The 21,197-nt window shown below is 47.1% G+C and overlaps 1 protein-coding gene across 31 annotated transcripts in view; it reads right to left on the reverse strand.

Annotated features, from left to right (window-relative positions):
- The window catches only part of PEG3 (paternally expressed 3), a 32,326-nt gene extending 11,805 nt beyond the window's left edge, over positions 1-20,521 (reverse strand). The window contains exons 1-11 of one of the 31 annotated variants that reach the window (XM_070558708.1): positions 20,350-20,490; positions 15,431-15,517; positions 14,064-14,136; positions 13,829-13,872; positions 12,912-12,966; positions 12,644-12,774; positions 5,290-5,366; positions 2,782-2,947; positions 2,081-2,170; positions 1,090-1,290; positions 894-1,003 (exon numbers count right to left, since the gene is read on the reverse strand). In XM_070558708.1, the coding sequence (XP_070414809.1) occupies positions 894-1,003; positions 1,090-1,290; positions 2,081-2,170; positions 2,782-2,797 (417 nt within the window). In that variant the 5' untranslated portion in view covers positions 2,798-2,947; positions 5,290-5,366; positions 12,644-12,774; ... (3 more) ...; positions 15,431-15,517; positions 20,350-20,490. Of the gene's footprint in view, positions 1-893; positions 1,004-1,089; positions 1,291-2,080; positions 2,171-2,781; positions 3,263-5,289; positions 5,367-12,643; positions 12,775-12,911; positions 12,967-13,828; positions 13,873-14,063; positions 14,137-15,430; positions 15,518-18,499; positions 18,687-20,349 lie in introns of those variants that run through there. The other 30 variants (XM_070558696.1, XM_070558707.1, XM_008535672.2 and 27 more) reach the window with 30 other exon arrangements.
- Positions 20,522-21,197: the final 676 nt, after the last annotated feature.

Here is a 21,197-nt window from a genome sequence, read left to right on the forward strand (position 1 = left end):
CTGTTATAAGGCTGAAAGCTTCCAGGGCAGGGACTCTAACTGTCCTGGTCACCACTGTCCTCCCCAGGGCCTGACCTCGTGCACATACTTAATTGTAAAGGGAGATGCAGGCTCGGTGCACTGGGCTCCTCCTTCCTTCCAAAGCCCTGTGCATGCTGTGGCACTCCTCTACACTGTCATGTCACAAGTGACCCTCCTCCTTAAGGGTCAGCTCAAATCCCACATCCTTTCTCCCTTCACCAATTTCCCTAGCACATACTGCCTCTTAAAATGATGGCCATAACTGTTGGCATTTAGGGTGTGCCTACCATGTACCAGGCATCATGTTAAGCACTTCATATATACATTCAAATCTCACTCACTCGGCACAGTAGCCCTGGTGAGGCAACCACCACACCCATTTTACAGATGAGGAAACTGAGGTTCAGCTTAGTTAAGTAAATGGTCCGAGGCCACACAGCCAGCAGGTGCAGAGCTGGGCTTCAGACCCAGCTCCTGTCAGCTCCGGAGCCTTTGCTCTCTCTTGCCAGTCTGCTCCGGGGATTTGTAACTTTCCTGGCTCTCTACTGAGGGCCAGAAAGAGCTCCAGAATCGTTCTGCTTCCCTGGCCCAGTAGGAACAGCCAATGTGACCAACCTACCAAATGACACAAATGCTGAGTGGGAAAGAGTTCCCCTGACTGTGTGGATGAATCAGAAAATAGGCAGCAGTCTCCCCGGCCACTTGTCACCTCTGGGGACAGGCCCGGGCTCCTTGCAGGAAGTATCTGGGGCTCTCCCCACAACCCAGTTGGGATTCTAGGGGACAGATGAACACAGCCTCTTGGGAAAGAAAGGCATCTCTGCCCTGAAAGGAAGATAGCCTTTCCAGAAAGAGAGGAAACCAAAGCATACCTGGGATCTGGACTCATACTCCATCACAGAGTCCCTGCGTTTGTGCTCTCTCTCGGTAATGAAAGTTGTTTTCTCCATCAAAGGAAGGGAAAGATCCCGTTGAGGAAGTCCTGGGAGGAGAAAAAGCATCATGAAGGAAGAAGGCCCAGTGCAAAGTTGACACGCAGCACAGAGCAGGTTAGAGCAGATGACTTACTGCCTCTGGGATTCCTGGTGTACGGCCAGCGGTCTCGAGGCTCGAGGTCTCTTCTTCTGGCCCTCAGCCCCCGCCCCCGCTCCCGGGTGTCCCGCTCCCAGACTCGGTCTCGGTCTCGGTCCCAGTCCCGGTCCCGGTCCCAGTCCCAGTCCCGATCTCGGCCACGGTTCCAGTCCTGGTCCCAGTCCCGGTCCCGGTCACCTGAGAAAGGCAGACATCCGAGGGATTAACAAAGGGCTCTAACCCACACGTTCCCCCTTCACGTGCACAAACACCCCTTTGGAAAGGAGCACTATCCTTGCTCCTCCTTTAGGGAAATGAATGGATCCCAAAATGAGGTCTGCAGATTCCCAAGTGTGATCAGGACTCTTCCGGTCACCCTAGACCTGGAAAATTGTTTCTGGAGGGTTGCTACAAACCAAGCTCCAAAGCTTTAGTTGAGAAGCCAGCTACCCTTCAGACACTTCTGCTGGTTTCCCAGTTTCTACATGGTCACGTCCACATTCACAATGGACTTCAAAGCATCCACTGTCTGGCCTGCCCTGGCCAATCTTCATGAGCACATTACCTGACTCCAAAGAAACATAACACACGCCCTCTCCAAAGCCAATGCTGTTTTTGAAAAAGTTCACTGATGAACCTTTAACAAATAAAATAGCTTTAGAGGCAAAGGGGTGATGAACTGTGCCTCTCCTTGGGGGCTGTGGGCATAGCTTGAAACAGCTTGCAGCAAATTTCAAATAACTTTAAATATCTTCTCTCATCGTTTAAAAAAATTGCATTCCACTCCAACTCACTGGTCTACTTTGATATAAAGACATCTTATTACGTCACCAATTAATTTACGTCCCCCCTAGACCTCTGACCAGCAGCAGCCACCCTGGAGAAGTGGCGCTGTCTCCAGGGAGGTCTCCATGACCACCTGCCTCTATGCATGCGGCACACTGAGGGGAAACGCGCCCCAAGGGTGGCACAAGTGCCAGTTACTCACTGCCGTAGGAGTAGACGGAGCGTGGGGGTGGGGACTCTGCCACCTTTCGGGTCATGCTGTCTTCACTGTGGACGTCACTGTTGTCGTCGTCTGAGAGGACACCAGACACCGACTTAACACTTTATCATCTCTTGCCTGTGTTCTCGTGACAGTCCCCCAGTGATGTCTATCCCTGCCCCCTACCCACAATCTCTCCTCTGAGAGAAGTTGGAGTGATCTGATCCTCTCCCTCCTCAGCTTCCCCTCACTCCTGGGCGAGGACCATGGCTGCGACTGCTCCTACCTCACCTCCAAACACCAGTAGCCAAGTCAACTTTCTGGGCACCACACCCTTAGGTTTCACAAAAAGGGGCCTGGGCCAGGGGCGTGAGGCACTTAGAGATTCTCTTCCTAACGAACCCCTTTTACTGAAGTGTCATCTTTCCCTCTCGCACCTCGGGGTGGTAGTTCTTAACCGGGGTGATTTATCTCCCCAGAAGACATCTGGCAATGCGATGTTTAGTTGTCACAGCTGGGAAGGGGGGGTGGAAGTGGCATCGTGTGGGCAGAGAGAGGCCAGGGGTGCCACTGAACGTCCTAGGACAGGACAGCCCCCGCATGAAGAGGATAATCCAGCCTAGAGCACTAGCAGTGCTGAGGCTGACACCCTAGGGAGCTCATGGCCACCCCAGTGACCTCTGTCACCTTTTACAAAGTCTCACCTTCTGGTTCATACATCTCCGTGTAATTTTCCAGCAGAGTAACTAGCTTCTCGCAGTTCTCTGGCTTTTTTGCTCGCACCCAAGGCTTGATCTTTTCTGGAAGGATGGTCAGGTACTGCTCAAGGACCAAGATCTCGACAATCTCCTCCTTGGTGCGAGTCTCCGGCTGTAACCAATCGAGGCAGAGGTTTCGGAGTTTGATCAGGGTCTTCCGAGGCCCAACAAATTCCACGTAGAAGAAATTCCGAAACCTCTGATGAAAGAATTCAGAGTCAGTTGTGCCTTCTCTTATGATGGCATCCGGCTCCTTAGTCAAGTCACTGTCTAGCTCATACAGATGGGGGGCCCAAGACTTCTTGGGTTTGGTGGCAGACAAGTACTTTGGAGGCAGCATTTCTCTAAGTAAAATTTTCACTGGAGGAACCAAACATGAGTCAACAGGAGAGACGGCAGCAGCCTGTGACAGTCAGTACTCAGGGACCTGTAGATCGTAAGGAGATATACACATGTCCCAGAAGTTGAGGACCAGGCAGCAGTGTGGGGCTGCCCTATGAGGGGCATCAACAATGCTTTGTGAACAGGCTAAGAGGGGAAGAGATGCATCAATCCCCCCCGCCCAACAGACACGTTACACAGGACACAAAGTTTGCCTAGCACAGGAGTTACAAGCATGACCTCTGGGCACCACACTGACCTGCTTGAGGAGTTAGCTCTGCTACTAACCGGTTCTGTGACCCAGGGCAACTTATTCAATGTCCCAGAGTCTGTCCCCTTATCTGTAAAAGGGGAACAATGGACTTACGTCTCTTTTAGAACTGAGAAGCTTAAATAAGCTAATGTACCTAAATGGCCTAACTACCCAATGCCCGGCAGGTAGGAAGTACTCACAGCGCTCCGATGCCAATGCTTCCCTTAGCAAAAATGGAAGGGGGGAATGGGGGCCAATCCTGGCATTTCTGCTCATTTCTTCCCTTAACAGAATTGTTACAACATTACACAACATGTACAAGATAGAAAACCACATAAAAACGCTAACGGTGCTCAGCTCTGGGTAATGTGATCGCAAGTGCTCTTATTTTCTCCTCAGCAATTAATTTCTCTGCACCTGCACTACTGTATAAAATGTGGCTATTTAAATTAAAATTCAATCCAATTACAATTCAGCTCCTCAGTCACACTAGCCACATTTCCAGTGCCAGTGGCCACCCTACTGGACAGAAGTGCATCTCCATCGTAGTGGGAAGTTCCACTGGCCAGAGAGGCTGTGCCATGCCTGAGTTTGTGGGATGCTCAGGACCCTCCCTCAGCAGTGCACGTCCTTCCAAAGAGCATCTGTCCCAAAACCCAGCCTCGGGCTCCTGCTAACACCACTTCCTCTGGCATCCTTCCTGAGACTCAAGCATTTATCACATTCATTTCTGAGTATTTGAGGTAATTTGCCTATCCCCCCACAGTAAACTGTAAATTCTAGTGGAGGGATCAGAGGTGAACTTTTCCATCACCGTATCCCTTGATGTCTGATACCAAGTCAGGTCTCAACAATGATACAGCATGTTGAAAATAACATTTTCAAAACCAAGGTAAAACTGGTTTTAAACACAGACAGAGGATAGAACAGATATTTTTCCAAAGAAGATACACAGGTGGCCAACAGGCATATGAAAAGACATTCAAAGTCGCTATTAGAGAAATACAAATCGAAACTATAATGAGCTATCGCCTCATCCCCATCAGAATGGCTATAATTAACAAGACAAGAAGTAAGTGTTGGAGAAGATGTGGAGAAAAGGGAACCCTCATACACTGCTGGTGGGAATGCAAACTGTTGCAGCCACTATGGCAAACAGTATGGAGATTTCTCAAAAAATTAAAAATAGAGCTACCATATGATCCAGCTATCCCACTATGGGTATTTATCCAAAGAACATGAAATAATTCAAAAAGATATAGGCACCCTTATGTTCACTGTAGCATTATTCACTATAGCCAAGAGGTGGAAGCAACCCAAGTGCCCACCAATGGATAAATGGATAAAGAAGATGTGGTGTATATACAATGGAATACTACTCAGCCATAAAAAAGATAAAACCATACCATTTGTGACAATGAGGGTATTATGCCAAGCAAAATAAGTCAGACAGAGAAAGACAAATACTGTTATTATTTCACTTGTATGTGGAAGATAACAAAAAAACACACAGATAAGGAGAACAGATTGGTGGTTACCAGAGGGGAAGCGGGTAGGGGAGGGTGAAAGGGGTAAAGGGGCACATATGTATACAGATGGATGGAAACTAGATGATTGGTGGTGAACATGATGCAGTCTATACAAAAACTGATATATAACAATATACACCTGAAATTTACACAGTCATAAGCCAACATGACCTCAATAAAATAATTAAAAATAAAACAAAAAAAGGAAAAGAGAGAAAAAACTCCAGTCCCTGAGATGATACTAGCCCAACCTCTCAGAGGCAACAAGACACTCTCGGGTGTGTAAATCACCTGTTTGGGAATAGGATCCTTTCTGGAACTTCAGAATAGGCAGCTATCCACAGGAACAGAGTCAAAATGCCAAGGACCTGCAGACATTTTAAAAAAAGAAATACATGGACAAATAAACATGGAAGAAATGTAAAAAGAGTGTCAGAGGATTAATTCTCCAAATGGCTGTGGACTCAGATGGCTTTAGGGGTGAGGCCTAATATACTACCTTCAAGACAAGGCCAATTCCCATGTCATATAAACCAACCAGAGATGAGAAATAGAAAGCTTTCAAATTTTCTTTATGAAACCAGCATAATTAAAAACCCCAAGACAAAGACACAGCACTAAAAAAACCACAGCCCAAACTCACTCATGAAAGCAGACATCAAAGTCTTAACACTATTACTACTGAACATGATTCTAGAGTTCCAGCAAATTACAAGAAGACAAGAAAAACAAATCTGAGACATAAAGAAAGACAAATACAAAACTATCATTCCCTTATGTAAGACTATCCACTCAGATACTGCAAATCAATGGAAAACAGGCTTTATAATAATTTAATAAGGAAATCACTTATCATAGACAGGTAATAATTGGAGAGACACAGGATAATCATGGAAGACGTATGGATCTGGCATATTAAAGCCCCAAATCCTCCCTCAAATTAATCTACATTATCTAATGGAATTTCAAAGAATATTAATGCTGGGGAACTTGACAACAGTTCTAAAGTTGACCTGAAAGAATTCCATTTGGATCAATATTTTGAAAATTCGTAATCAAAAGGGCAACAAACCATACACAAAATTTAGGAAATATTTTAACATAACCTCAGTATAAAAAAAGTTCGTCTATACTACGATGCCTAAAGGCAGAAAAATAACATAAAAATAACAAATGATGGTCCTGTTTATATCATGAAAGCCAAAGAAAGAAAACAACAAAAAAAACTACTTGCAATTTATGACAAAAAGACTGATTGATTTGAGAACTGTGACATGAGTTTACCACACAGGATTGAGTATTCAGTAGTCTATGAAAGTGGCACTTAAAAATAGTAAGGAATATACGGATTATTTCAATAAATAGTAACAGGAAAACTAGCCAATCATTCACTTAGGGGAAAGGGTCATACTATATATAAAAATGCTAAAATTAAAATTAAAATAAAATAAAGGATTAAATTTTATAATCATGGAGCAGGGAAAGGCTCTTCTAACCTGACAATAAAATCAGGAGATATTAAGGACAACTTTGACTTTATATATATATATATATTTTTCTCTATTATGTTAATTTTCCTCCCCAATAGTGACATATTTGAAGCATAACGCACCAGGAGGTGTAAAACTATATGAACCGTGGACTTAAAGAGTTTGCTAGCCAATCAACAGTTTTTCTAAGCAAATATGAATAAGCAAACCTGATTTGGGAGCAGTGAAACTCCAGGGAGGAAAGACAAAATGATTTTAGGAGCAACTTTCCATAAAATGTCCATGAGCAAAGTATTTACCATGTTATAAAAAACCCTTCCAAAGCACCGGGCAGAGATGGAGGCTTCCTACTCATTAGTAACATGACCCTTTGAGCGTCCATAAGTATCCTGTCATAAGGTAGATGCCAACTTCTACACCAAAAATTCACTCATTCTTTTACTCAAAAAACTCAGGAGTGAAAAATATGATATCCATTAAAGCAGCTCAAGACTTTCTGGCCAGGTCAACAAAACAGCACCTGGTCAGTAAGAGCACTGAAAGATGAAAGATTTTTAACACGAAAACCTTAAAAAAAAAATCAGATTCTAACCACTCCTTCCCACAAAGGTAGAGAAAATTTGAGAGTAAAAAAGAGCCTTGCAAACAGAATCAGCATGAAGATGGACAATGTGCGTATCTGTGTGAAGAAGAAATTGGCACATTCCTCTACTGCTTGTGGCAATGGAAATTTTATGGAGGGCGATTTGGCTACCTATCAAAATGAAAAATATACATATCCTGTTCTATAAATTCTACTTCTATGAATTTATCCCAGAGATATGCAATGATATATATGTGAGAATATATTCATTGAAGTACTGTTGATAACGGACAAAATTTGGTATATTCATATGATTATGAAACCTTTTACAATAATGAGGCAATTGTAAATAAATGGACATGAGACGATCTCTAAGATAGTTAAGTGCAAAACGGGACAAAACAATGTGTACAGCACCCAAAGTGACCATAAAAACCGATGCAGTTCCTTAAACAGAAGATTTCTGGAAGGATATATAAGACACTATTAATAGTGATTAATAGTGATTGCCTCTCGGGAAGGGAACTGGGGGCCAGGGAAAGAAGGGCAACTTACTTTTTCATTGTATATTCTCCTTTTGTTTTTTGTTTTTCTTTTTTTTTACCATGAGCATGTATTACCCAGTCAAAAGAATAAATTCAAAGTCAAAACAAAACAATAAACAAAAGCACTAATAGAGGCCTTTAGAGATTGCCCTGCCCACTGAGTGGGTGCAGGCAGCACTACTAACATCTTAAAACTTTGGGGGCTCCCCTCCCCATCTCACCTCTGCTTGAGCCCAAGGTCATACCCTAAACTGGCAATTTGCAGATGACAAGACAGGCAATTTTGAAAACCTCAAAGATTCAACTTTGAAACTTCTCAGACTCAAAAAATGCTTATGGAAATTGCAGCTGCAAGTTGAATATATTCCTCAGATCTCCAGCAACTAGTAGTACCTAACTGTGACACCATCCCCATCCTAGTGATTCCACTTCTGAAATCTAACTGACAGACCTATCTGCGCACGTGCACAAAGACACAGTTCACAAGAGTGTTCGCAGAGGCACTGTTTACAACAGCAAGAACAGGGACAGGTAGGAGAATGCTCGAGCAGAATTCCAACACCAGAGACCGCTGGAGGACCACTACATATTAGACATCAAAGTAAAGATGGGTACGAAGTTTCTACACTATAAAACCAACCAATATAAAAACAAGCAAGAAAAAGAAGGGGAAAAATATTTTGCAAGAGATGATAGTTAATATTTGAAATGTAAAACACCCTCAGAAAGCAGTAAGAAGAGCCAGCCCAGTGGCACAGCGGTTAAGTTCACACGTTCTGCTTCGGCAGCCTTCCCCAGTGCAGATCTACACATTGCTTGTCAAGCCATGCTGCGGCAGGTGTCCTGCATACAAAGTAGAGGAAGATGGGCACAGATGTTACCTCAGGGCCAGTCTTCCTCAGCAAAAAGAGGAGGATTGGCAGCAGATGTTAGCTCAGAGCTAATCTTCCTCAAAAAAAAAAAAAGCAGTAAGAAAAAGATAAATGGCCCAACACAAAAATAAAGAACATTAATACACTTCATAAAATTAGTAATATTAGAGTCAATATTTACATCAGAAATCAAAGAAATGTAAAATATTACAAAGAATACTTTCTTGGCCTGTCAAATGGGCAAATATTTCCAAAATAAAAATCAATGTTGCTGAGAAGCTGGCTGGTGCAGGCATGAACCACATTTCAAGATTTCATTTTGGCATGTGTTTTTAAAACATTTAAAATGCTTATTCCTTTTGATGAGCAAGTCTCCATTTAAGGATAAAGATAGTCAAGACGTAAAATGTCAGTAAGGAAAAAAAAAGCTAAAAAGTCGGCTGCCCACTATAATTAAGTCCTTGTCTGTACATCTAATTTCCGATTTATAAGGGTAAAACCTTTAGCACTAAAAAGCTGCTGCAGTAAGTGAGGGCAGATGACACCATTTTACACGTGGAGCTGTGGGAAGAGAGGAGCACGTGTCAGAGAAGTGCATGTTCTGTTAGTGTGTTGTTATATGACACAGAACCCGTCAGAGCAACCAAGAGTGAAGCTCGGGGAAAGGAAACACTGGTCAACAGTCTCCTCCCAAGGTTACTTGACACAAGCATTTAATAAATCCAATCTAGAAAAGTCTTAATAGCCCATGACTATAAAAGGCTATTCCAGGAACATAACGATGATATCCCACTTGGGTGGACTGTTATAGATAACGGATTAAAGGGAGAAGAGGAGCCCACGAGCGTCATTACATCTTAAAAAGTATTTGCAAACTTCAACAGCGTGTCTTTATACATTCTTAGCAAAGTGTAAGACTAGGAGACCATCTAAACACAAAAAAGATTTATCTCAAATAAATACCAGCGAATAGATTAAATACTGAAGGCATTCCAAGCAAAGGTGGAGACAAGGAAGGGAAGCCCTCAACACTACTCTGGAAGTCCTAGCTAAGGCAACCGAGGGAGAAGAAATGAAAGGCAGAGACGCGGAAAAAGGATTACGTTGAACTGAAAAATCTTGTCAGTAAATATAGCAAGAAAAAAATCTAATTAATAGCAAAATAAATAAATAAATTCAACAAAGTATCTGCAACTCCAAACAAAATTTTTTAAACGTATAGAAGAACATAAAACAAGTACCAAATAAATGAAGACATATGTTTTTTGATGAGAACATGGAAATTGTCAATCCTCCCCGAACATAAATTAAAATCCAAGAGAAAGGTGGGAGCTTTGACAAACAAAGAATCCAGTTCCTCTAGAAGAATTAATGTGTAAGAATATCAAGATACTTCAGAATAAGAAGGTATACATGTGATGGGGGGCAGGGTGCTGTCTGTAAAATGACCCAAACATATGAACACATAAAGTATTCTTTCCGACACGATATGGGTGCAAGGACAGACAAACTAACGGAACAGAATACAGTCCAGAAACTGATTTGTGTGAAAGTTTATACAAACATGGGAATTTAGTTTATAATACAGGAAGGTTTTCAAATCAAGAAAAGCATTAACTGTGTAAATACAAACCAGGTGCTTTCTTAGGACTAGATGATAAAGGGTAATTTTAACAAAAGTGACAAGAGGAGATAGCCAATACTTTAATTTCTAACCAGTTATTCAAGTATGCATTTCCAAGAAAGCTGGAGTAGGTCTTTGACACTAGGAAAGACCAATAAAACCAGTGCAGGCATCTGGCCTCCCTCCAGGAAATTCTGTGTTTCAACTACACATTGCCAGAAAACTGAGGCCAATGACAAACTTACTTTGTTCTCTCTAAAATAAATCACTGCACTCAAAAGATAGCATGCCTCCAAAAATTTCATCAAACAAGAAGGAATGAAAACAGATAAAATCTTTAATAGAATGTTACGTAGCATTAAGTCACACTTCCAAGAAATTTTATAGCTTTATTTTCCGATTACAAGCATAAAAGATAGTACAACATTCAAACATTACAGAATATTTAATGTAGAAACTGCAAGCCACATCCAACTGGTCAAATGTGTTGCCATACCAAACCTTTTTAAATCTCTCTATATAGTAACATCATCTTTTTACCAAAATGATATCACACCACGAGTTCTGCGTGTGTATGTGCACTTATAAACCTCATAATTTGTGATGATCTCTTTCCATACCAGTACCTATAGATTTACACCATTCTTTCTAAAGGCCACATAGTAATCCATTCCATGGATACACCAGTTTATTTAAACGATGGAAATGACTAACATAAAAAAAATGTTTAAAGTGTTAAAATATTAGGGTATAAAATTGTACAGCACATGTGGCATTCTAACTGCAAATATACCCACTTATATGTTCATAGAAAAAATGAGAATATCCACACAATGGAATATAAGGCAATTTTTAGAAAGCAAAGCTATAGATGGAGATGTAATTATAAGGAAATTCTTGCATATACTGTTAAATAGCTGCAAAACAGTCTGTATACACACAGAGACACACCCATATAAATGGAGACTGAAAATGTGATGAACACATTATACGAGCTCTCCACATGGCACATCACACCCTCCCCCATCCAACTATTGTCTAACACCCCACACTGCACTCTCGGAGCTTGAGTTTGAAATGTTAATGAATTGTACATGATCTCATTTATGTTAAAAAAAAAACTACATAAGTACTTAAATGTATGGAAGTATGTATAAAATAAATTAGAAGAAAACTTCCATATAAACTTGTATAAGGACATTCATAAAATGGAGGAAATCTATATTAATTTGTATAAAGACTATAAATAGGGAAAATCAGAAAAAAATAAATGATTAACAAAAGACCCCTCCATTTCTTTTTGCATTTTAATTTAGAATGTTATTTTCACAATCAGAAAAAAAACTTGAATATAAAATTTGGAAGCAAATTCAACTGCTGTTTATCTTTCCTTTTCCCTTCTGCTTCTTACTGCTCATCAGCATCCCCTCCCCAGGACAGGGGCCCCTGCTCACTCTGGCTACCTCCTCCCCACTCTGGCCACCCTGCAGTGCTCCTGCAGAGTCCACTTACAATCTACACACCCCTGTTGGGCCAATGCACCACTGACAGGGCTCCACACCCAGATCCTGACCTGAGGCCTCTCCCCTCTCTCAGTTCAAACTGAATTCTGGCCACATGGCAAACCCATCACCTTTGTTTCCTGGCTTGGAGGTGGGCTCTCACACACCCCTCGTTACTAACGCTTCAACATCTTCCTCTGCTCTCTCTCTGGAGCAGGAATCCTACCATGAGTCAGGTAGTAGCCAAGGGCAGGATTTTAAAAGGTCTGACCACATTAGGAGGACTAGGGTGAAAGGAGGGACACACAGGGACCAGGCCTGACTGTGGTCGTAGGGGCTGAGGGAGGCCACTAATTCCAAGGGGAGAGAAGGAGAGGAGACAAATGATGGGAACCAGTAATAAGTCTCATTCTCCAAACTGGGCAGAGGGGCTTATGGGTTTCTAGCTGTTCTTCAACCTCCAAATCTGTTCTTAAACACACGAGACATCTAAGCATCATGCCCACCGTAAGCACCATATGCAGAGTAAGTTTCATGCGTGAGCTAGACTGTCTAAAACCTAGGACAGTGGTGCTGCCTGCTGGACAACAGTGTTGCCACCGTGGTCTATGTGGCAGTATTGATGCCATTCTTTGAATATGGTATAGCCCTTTACTTCTATTTCATAAAAACGAATAGAAAACAAAAGTAAAGACCTCAGAATTGATGTAACTGAAACAAAGACAGATTCACCAGGCATTCTTGCCACACGTAGGGGGTCTTTGGCCTCAATCAAAGGATCAGCGGGTCGAGTGTTCAACTGAACTGGAAAGAACTCAGTTAAAGAACACATATCAGAGGCAGGCAATGTGGCTGGGACGTGTGAGGAGAGAAAGAAATTCTGTGACTCCACTGTTTGACCTCGGGCTCCCCATATCCCATCAGTTGTGAGAGAAGCTCCACAACATCTTCTTCAACCCCACTGCTACTTACTTACTTTGGTCCCTCATCACGGTAACCTACATCAGCCCCCTTACTCGTTCTACCTACCTCATCAAAGGGGGCTGGAATTGAGAACTTTAAAAGTCAGGAACCGAGGAAGTTACTTTCTTCGTTGCTCAGGGACAGCATGGTGTGCAGTCTCTTCTCTCTTCTCGTTTGCTCCATTCTCCTGTCTCTTTCTGCAGACCGACATTCTCTACTTCAGCACGCACATGGAGTAAGATGTTGTCCCAGCCCCAGTTCTACCTCACCTCCCAGGTTAAGTACCCATCACTGACAGACCCATCACTCTGTGCCTCCATTCACCCAAACTCACCCAGTCTACAAGTGCATGCCACAGTTCGATGCCTTCTGGGGTAGTGGTTCTTAACCTTGGGGATGTCAAAAAGTCACCTGAGGCACTTATGAAAAATGCGCCTGCCTTTCCAGGTGGGACAACTCATGAGGTCTGTGGTTCTCTAGGAAAGAGGCATTCCAACAAGCGGCCCAGGAGCTGTACTTTGAGAATCACTCCTCTAGGCTTGGGTGTCCAACCTGGTCCAGTTAACCATGAACAGGAACAAATGGACAAGATGGGCTCTTGCGCTAACAATTGTATATGGGAATGTGAGCAAGGAGTAAATGACCATTAGCCCTACCACACCAGCCACAACCTCTACCCTCTGCTCTGTTAGGTGGCTCCACTCAGATAACCGCCACATTAGCCTGGGCTTACCTCTATCACATAAGCCTAGCACTTACCACACTCAGCAACATTTCCTTTTTGTTGTCATTCTTGAGGGGTCTCCTCAAAAATTTAGAACAAAAGGAAACATTATCTAAGAGTTTCTATGATCCGTCCCCAAATGGCTGAAGACAAATAAAGCCACTACAGAGACAAAACGTCTTCTGAGCCGTATGACTTATATAGTCTCATATCAATAACTGGCTGATCAGATTTTTTTTAAAGTGGGGATGGTATCAAAAGGCAGGCCACAAAGCATGGTTCATCTAACCATCTATGAGAGAGAGACAGCGAGCAAGGGAGAAAGAAGGCACTACTCAGCTCAGACCTAATTTAAATGGAGATGGGCTGGGGAGCAGGTGGCGGGGAGGCTCTGTAGATAGCGGGCTTCTGGTATCCTGGTAACCCTAGCAAGAGCTTCACAGCAACCAAATGGTGGCACCAGGCAACCTTACAGGGCAGCGCTATTAAAACTCGCCGGCGTCCTCTAGTGCTGATTCCATACTCACCAAGCTACCTTCTCATTATGGTTTCCTTTCCCATGTAGGTCTGCCTACAGGGAGAGAATGTGCTGATCATACACACTTTTGAGTATTTGGGTCCCTGCTGTAGTGATCTCCCATCATAAATCAATAAACCAAAATTGAGAGAACAAGAACATCCTATTTCAGTCACACTTATTTTCCAACATAAACCAGTAAGTCGTGGCTTACATAAGTCTGAGCTTCATTAATGTGGACCTACCAACAAAAGATGAGTCCTTAGGTGAAGTAAGGTTTCTGAGTCTCCACAGGCTTGAGCACCAGACACTGGATACCTGGAGCATTCAATGGAATAAACCAACTTATCCCCCAAGGGCCTACTTGGGACAGCATGTCAGCCCTATTCCAGGTGGTAATACACCATCAGCATAGTCACCTGCCTTGGTAAGCATGTTTTCTCACTCTCCATTTAATGGGAGCTGTCCTTCAGCAGACAATGAAGCCAGGGATAATGTCACTCACTTCCAAAGACCCAAAGGCTAATCCTAAAGCATAATCCTGTCCCAGATCAGGCACAGTGTCAATGCCTGCTGAGAGAATGAACAACCTTTGGTGATTTTGCTCACTTCCCCACATAACGTGATTCACTGAGTCTGGTCTGAATCAGTCAGCAAGCCATGAACAAAGAGTACAAGTCCTATTGAGTCTCTCTCCTCAGTATCTCTCAAATCCATCCCCTTCACTTATCCCCCTGCCATGAACCTAATCCAAGCTACTCTCTCTCACCCAGACTGGAGGTGATCTCCCCACACTCACTATTTCTACTCTCCCCTTCCAAACCCTGAATACCAGATGAAACTTTTAAAACACAAATCTGATTATCGAGTTACTTCCATGGTTAAAATACCTCAATGGCTTTCCATGGTGCTTCAGATAAAGCCCAAACTTACCAGTGATTGCAAGGCCTTCCACACTGCAGCCCTGATTTACCTTTTTCCCACCTCAGTCAAATGCTACTCCATCATTTCCTTTGCTCTAAGCATCCTAGACTTGCGGCTGTTCTCTCTGGATCCCTCAGGAACGTCCCTGTCCCCTGGTTTAAGACTACTCTTCCTATGACATATGACACAATGTCATCTACCACCTTTCAAGGCTCAGCCTTAATGTCCCTGACTTCCTCAGGCAGGAACTATATGGCCTCTCCCAGAATAAGTTACCTGTCTGCAGTGAATGTTCTCTTTCAAAGGCATGAATCACACAATAATTTTTTCAGTGTCTTTCATTACCCAATAGACTATGAGCTCCAGGAAAACACGTCCTTTCCCACTTGGGGCCATGTTTGATAGATGAATCTCTCATGCTTCTTTAATCACCCAATAAGGAAGAAAGAGCAGGCCTGAATGATTAGCTGAGTACTGAGAAAAGAAGACACTGAAAAAGATGTCTTGAGGCCAAGGAGAATTTCTGGCAAAGAAACAATCCACCAGAAAAGTCGTGTATTCTCAGAGAGCACAAACGGTGCTTGTGTGGAGATGTGGAACACGTGTACAATAGGAAAGTGTCAGGATGAAGAAGGATGTGCTCACTCCACGGATGGGTGTGGCACTGTGAAAAGGGAATTCAGCTCACCTGGACCCAGTCACCTAATGTTTGGACCTAGTCCCTCTTCCTCTTGCCAGTCGTCTCCAAGAAGGGTGGAAGCTCAAGAAGGCAGAGCTGAGGAAGGAAAAGAAAACATGAGACACCAAATTTACTTTGCAGTTATTGGATTCTTCAGGCTGGAAATGACTCCACAACAGCTGCATCTTTGTCTCCTATAGCGGCAGAGGTCAAATGAGACTAGGAAAAACAGCTTTCCCTCCCAGGATGAAAGGGCCATGGGCACTACCCCCTGAGGCATATATTGTACCCTGAGCTGTAATCACAGCCTTTTCCCAAAGAGGTTCTGTCAATGGGTGTGCAACTCAATCCTAGGTGTCTTAGAACCTTGTCTACCAAGCAGAGCAAAATAGTAAAGACATGGGGCTTTGAATAAAGAAATCAATTCAAGAACCCCATTTCCTACTTATTGTCTATGTGGTTCTGGCCATTCCTCTAAAGGTAAGAGGGACATGTTACAGGTAAAAAGTGGAGGGAAAAAATGGCTAAGGAGGTACTAGCGTTTACTGTTATTTACATGCCATGTACAGTGCTTAGCACCTTACTTTTATTGTCTCTGTTACTCCTCACCACAACACTATTCTCTAGTTCTCATTTCAAAGAAAAGCAGAGGCTCAGAGAACTCAATCTCACAGCTCATGGCAAACTATTATAGATCAACCTAATGTCATTTTGAAAAACATTACTACATCTACTCATGTTTTCCACAGAGACCACATGGAGTAATGACATAGGTACACCTTAAAAAGGTAAATTGAAACTCCAGTTCTGCCATTTAATAGCCAGTGATGCAGGGCCAGAAATTTAACCCTTCTGTAAATTTAAGTAATACGAAAAGACTAACTTACTTTAGGACCTTAATACAATTATCATTACTAGGTGATGGTATCATTACTTAATCTTACATAATATTTTAAAGGTTATCAACATGTTCCAAATAGATTAACAATACATATTTCAAGTCTCACTGTGCCCAAGAGCATGCGTTCAATCAACTGGAGGTCCCTGGGGGAAGTTATCTTCATGATTACGGCTCTGATTTATGTCAGTACTATCAGTCACTGGCGAGTCAATACTTAATTAGGTTTCTTCCACAACCCAGTTGGGAAAGAGGAATTCACTGCGTCACTTTCCCTACTTCCAAAAAGAGAAAAGGAGAGAGAGGGGTAGGGACTTAAAAGCTCCTTCGGTGGAGCTTCCACCAGAAGGGGCCCCCTGGAATCCAGGGTGAATGTAAACAAACACGGCAAAAGCGGTGAGTTAGGAGCTGGCAACTGGTCCCCTAGCAGACAGCGCCACAGGTGGCTCTGCGCAGGCGCTGCCCTCACCCCTCCCCAAAAAGGAAGCCCTGCCCCTCCACCCCGCCCCGCCCAGTACTTGCCCAGAGAGCCTCCTCCTCTCCATTATTTCCCACGCCACGCCCCCTCACAACCATCTACAGCTCTGAACTCTAACCCACAGCCTTCAGGCCGGCCTTTTACTTTACATAAACGCCCTACCAACCTCAGGGCCTCCAAAACCCACATCGTATACCCACAGCCTGCCTCCTCCATTTCTCATTTAACATCCTGCCCTTCCCAAAGGCTATTACAATTCCTGAATTACCGGCCCACCCGGTGGCCCAGGGGTTAAGTGCACACGTTCCGCTTTGGCAGTCTGGGGCGGCAGGCCAGATCCCAGGTGCGGACATGGCACCGCTTGGCAAGCTATGCTCCGTGGTAGGCGTCCCCCATATAATGTAGAGGAAGATGGGCATGGATGTTAGCTCCGGACCAGTCTTCCTCAGCAAAAAAAAAAAAAAAAAGAAAAAAAGAAAAAATAGAGGATTGGCAGCAGACGTTAGCTCAAGGCTAATCTTCCTCAAAAGAAAAAAAAAATTCCTGAATTACGAACCCCACTTTTTCTGCTAACTGACCCCCGGAACCACGCAGCTGAACCTTGTCCCCACATTGCCCCAAGACTTGGCCTTGGCGCCCCCTGGAGGAAACAGAATACCACTGGACACGTTGAAGCCCCCAAGATGGCGAAGCCGGCCAAGTGGGCGCCTGCGCAACATGCTAGCAAAGCCGCGGGGGCAGGCTCTCCGTCTCCAAGGACACCGAAGTCCCTCAGCCTGCCTCCCTCAGTCCCACTGTGGCTCAGGGTGGGGCATGCGCAGCAAATCTCAGTCCCCTTTCCCGGCCCAGCAAACGTGGGCTGGGCTCTGCAGCCCCCGTCAGTCACTCTGACCACGACAACCCCTCCCTCAGGCCCACCCCCTGCAGCTCCGTCATTCGGGATGGCACCTGTGCTGGAAGCCTTAGTGACCACCTACTGACCAGCAAGCACAGCGCTAGCGTGGGCAGGGTCTGCACTCATCACTCACTCAGGCCAAGGCAGCCCCTCCCTCGGACCCCTGTAGCTCCACTGTGATTCAAGACAGCGCTCGCAGTAAGCCGCGGCTGCCACCTGTTGGCCAACCAACACAATGCTGAAGAAGGCAGGGCTCTGTAGCCCCTCCCTTGGGCCCGCCCCCTGAGCTCCACTGTCATTCAAGTGGCGCCTGCGCAGGAAGCCGCGGCTGCCACCTGTTGGCCAACCAACACAATGCTGAAGAAGGCAGGGCTCTGTAGCCCCTCCCTTGGGCCCGCCCCCTGAGCTCCACTGTCATTCAAGTGGCGCCTGCGCAGGAAGCCGCGGCTGCCACCTGTTGGCCAACCAACACAATGCTGAAGAAGGCAGGGCTCTGTAGCCCCTCCCTTGGGCCCGCCCCCTGAGCGCCACTGTCATTCAAGTGGCGCCTGCGCAGGAAGCCGCGGCTGCCACCTGTTGGCCAACCAACACAATGCTGAAGAAGGCAGGGCTCTGTAGCCCCTCCCTTGGGTCCGCCCCCTGAGCCCCACTGTCATTCAAGTGGCGCTTGCGCAGGAAGCCTCGGCTGCCACCTACTGGCCAACACAGCACTAGAATGGGCGGGGCTCTGCAGCCCCCGTCAGTCACTCAGGACAGCCCCTCCCTCAGATCCGCCCCCTACAGTACAACCATCATTCAAGAGGGTACCTGCGCAGTAAGTTTCAGCCGCCACCCGCTAGGCCAACAGCGCTAGATGGGAAAGGGTATGCGGTCCCCCGTCAGTCATTTGAACCACGAGCGTTCCTTCATGGGCCCCGCCCCTGCAGCTCCATGTCATTCATGATGACACTTGCGCAGTAGGCTCGCTGCTACCGATAAGCCAACCAACCGCTACAGTGGGCAGGGTTCTGCAGCCCTCTTATCAATCATTCAAGCGCGACAGCCCCTCCCCTGGGCCCGCCCCCTGCAGCTCCACTGTCATTCACAACGGTGCCTCCTCAAGCGAGCCTCTGCTGCCACCTATCGGCCAATATTCTTAGTGCCAGAGTGGGTGGGGCTCTGCAGCGCTTCAGGCCCAGGAAAGGCGTTGGCCCCACCCCTCAGCCCTGCTGACAGGGCGCCTGCGCAACAGCCCTCGGCTGCCCCCAACGCCCCCAGTGCCCCCAGCCAAGGATGAAGCCAGACACATGGTAGGGTGAAAACAGCCTCGAGAAGGCAACGACAGGGGAAGGGGTGAGGCTCTCAGCCCTCTGACCCAGCCAAGGAGGAACAGCGGGCACAGTGACAGCCTGCAGCCCTGTCCCTGAGGACAAAAAGTGCCACAGCAGCGGCAGCCGCGGCAAATCTGGGCACAGCGCCTGCTTCACCACACACGGGATTCTCCAGGAGATAACATATCTTTTCTTAGCCAGGGCGGTAAGACAGCCCCCAGTCACTAGCCGAGGCCCAATCTCAGAAGTCAGAGTTCAGACCCCATGCTAGGCCAGGTGGCACCATCGCGGCAAGCGTCTGCGGCCAGACCCGCGACCAGAAAAGAAGGTGCGCGGCAGGCAGGACCCGCAGCTTGCAAGGGACACTGCAGCGCTCGGCCCCGCCCATGAGGCCACCCAGCCAAGACGGCGCCTGCGCAGCTGGCCACGGCCGCCCCAATCGAAGGTGGTACCGAGGTAGGAGGGGCTCAATCAGACGGTCAGTGCCCAGGGACCTGCAGACACCACAGCCCTTGGCCCCGCCCCAGCGCGCAGCCAGCCAATCAGGACAGGGCCTGTGAAGCAACCCTTACCCGCCCAGCCAAAGATGGCGCCGGGGTGGGTGGGGCTCCCAGCCCGCCACGCCCAGAGCAAATACCCGCAGGCACGACCTTAGCCCCGCCCCAGCACGCATCTAGCCAATCAGGACAGCGCCAGCGAAGTACCCCTTAGCCGCCCATGCCAAAGATGGCGCCGGGGTGGGCGGGACACCCAGCCTACCACGCCCAGAGAAAATACCCGCAGGCACCACAGCCCTCGGCCCGCCCCTGCCACCGCCACTGCGGCAAACAAGCCCCGCCCCCAAAGGCTGGCATGGATGCGGGGGTGGCCGGGGGACCGGCCAATCGGGGACCCCGAGGGATGGGGCGAGCACTCTGCAGCCCCCAGACCCAGATGACAAAAGCGGGGGCGCCCGAAATCACGCTAGCCCGCGCATTAGCATCGGGCCACTCCTCCCGCCACCTTCTGCAGCACCCACCCGAGCGGGCTTACTGCAACAGGAGCCCGTGGCAGTGCTACCCTCGACTGCGGGCTGATGGACAGCCGTCCATCCCCGTCCCCACCTCCACCCAGGAAAAAAGGCGCTGCAGCCCCCAGACGCCGTGGCCCCTCAGCGGGGCGGCCCGCCCCCGAGACCCTGGCCAGCCGTGTAAGATGGCGCCGCTGCGGCAAGCGCGACATGCCTCGCTGGCTCTCTGGGGACCCCCGTTTGGCCGCCCGAGGGCCGGACCTGCGGCGTGTGACTGCCGTCCCGCCCGGCACACCGTCCAGACGCAGAGGTGCGAGGCCCGGGGCGGTCGGACTCACCTCACCTCACCGCACCGCACCTCACCGCCCGACCGCCCGGCCGGCCCAGAGCAGCGTGCGCGCCGTCTAGCGCGCCCACATGGCCCCAGGCGCCCGGCGGCGCCACCAGCCCAGGGTGGACATGTCGCTGCCCCTCTCCGACCTCGTCCTCCAGCGGCTCCCGGGCGTCTGCGCCGAGCCGCTGCCCGCGACTCCTTGTCAGGATCTCCGCAGAGGCGGGGCTCTGGCGCGGGCCAATCAGCGGCTGTGCTGGCCGCCCTGGGCCCCCCTTGCCACGCCCCCTGGCCCTGCCAATCAGGCCACGGTTGCCGTGGCAACAGCTTGGCGCCAAAGCAGGAGGTTGACGTCAACTGAGCTGAGGCGAGGGGCCCCAAAAAGGGGTCTAGAAAAAGGGGGGGGCGGGTGAGTGGCTGTGAGCGACCCCCAAACAAAGAAAGGGGGTGATGTGAAGAAAGGCCCACTAACAACACCCAAACGCAAAACCACCGAAGAAAAAGACATACATTTGTCTAAAAAATGAAAATCCGGCGGGCAAAAACATGTATGTCGAAGTCTAAAGACAAACGAGAAAGTAGGAGACAAGACTTTCCGCCTGGGACACATGAAAGACACGGGGCTAACTTCATTAATAAATGAAGAGCTCTTAAGATAAAGACCAAACCAAGCCAGAAAAATGGGCAGAAGGGAAGGAAACTGGCAATTCACAGGAAAATACAAATGGCTGAGACCTAAGAGAGAAAAATCACGACCTGACTCAACGGAGTGCAAAACGGAGAGCCCGGGCAAGCGCGGGGGACGGGCGTTCTCCACGAGGAGAGCCGCCGTCCACGCAGCCCCTGCAAGCGCGC

The sequence above is a fragment of the Equus przewalskii genome, chromosome 9 (genome assembly GCF_037783145.1).
Source record: "Equus przewalskii isolate Varuska chromosome 9, EquPr2, whole genome shotgun sequence".
NCBI lineage: Eukaryota > Metazoa > Chordata > Mammalia > Perissodactyla > Equidae > Equus > Equus przewalskii.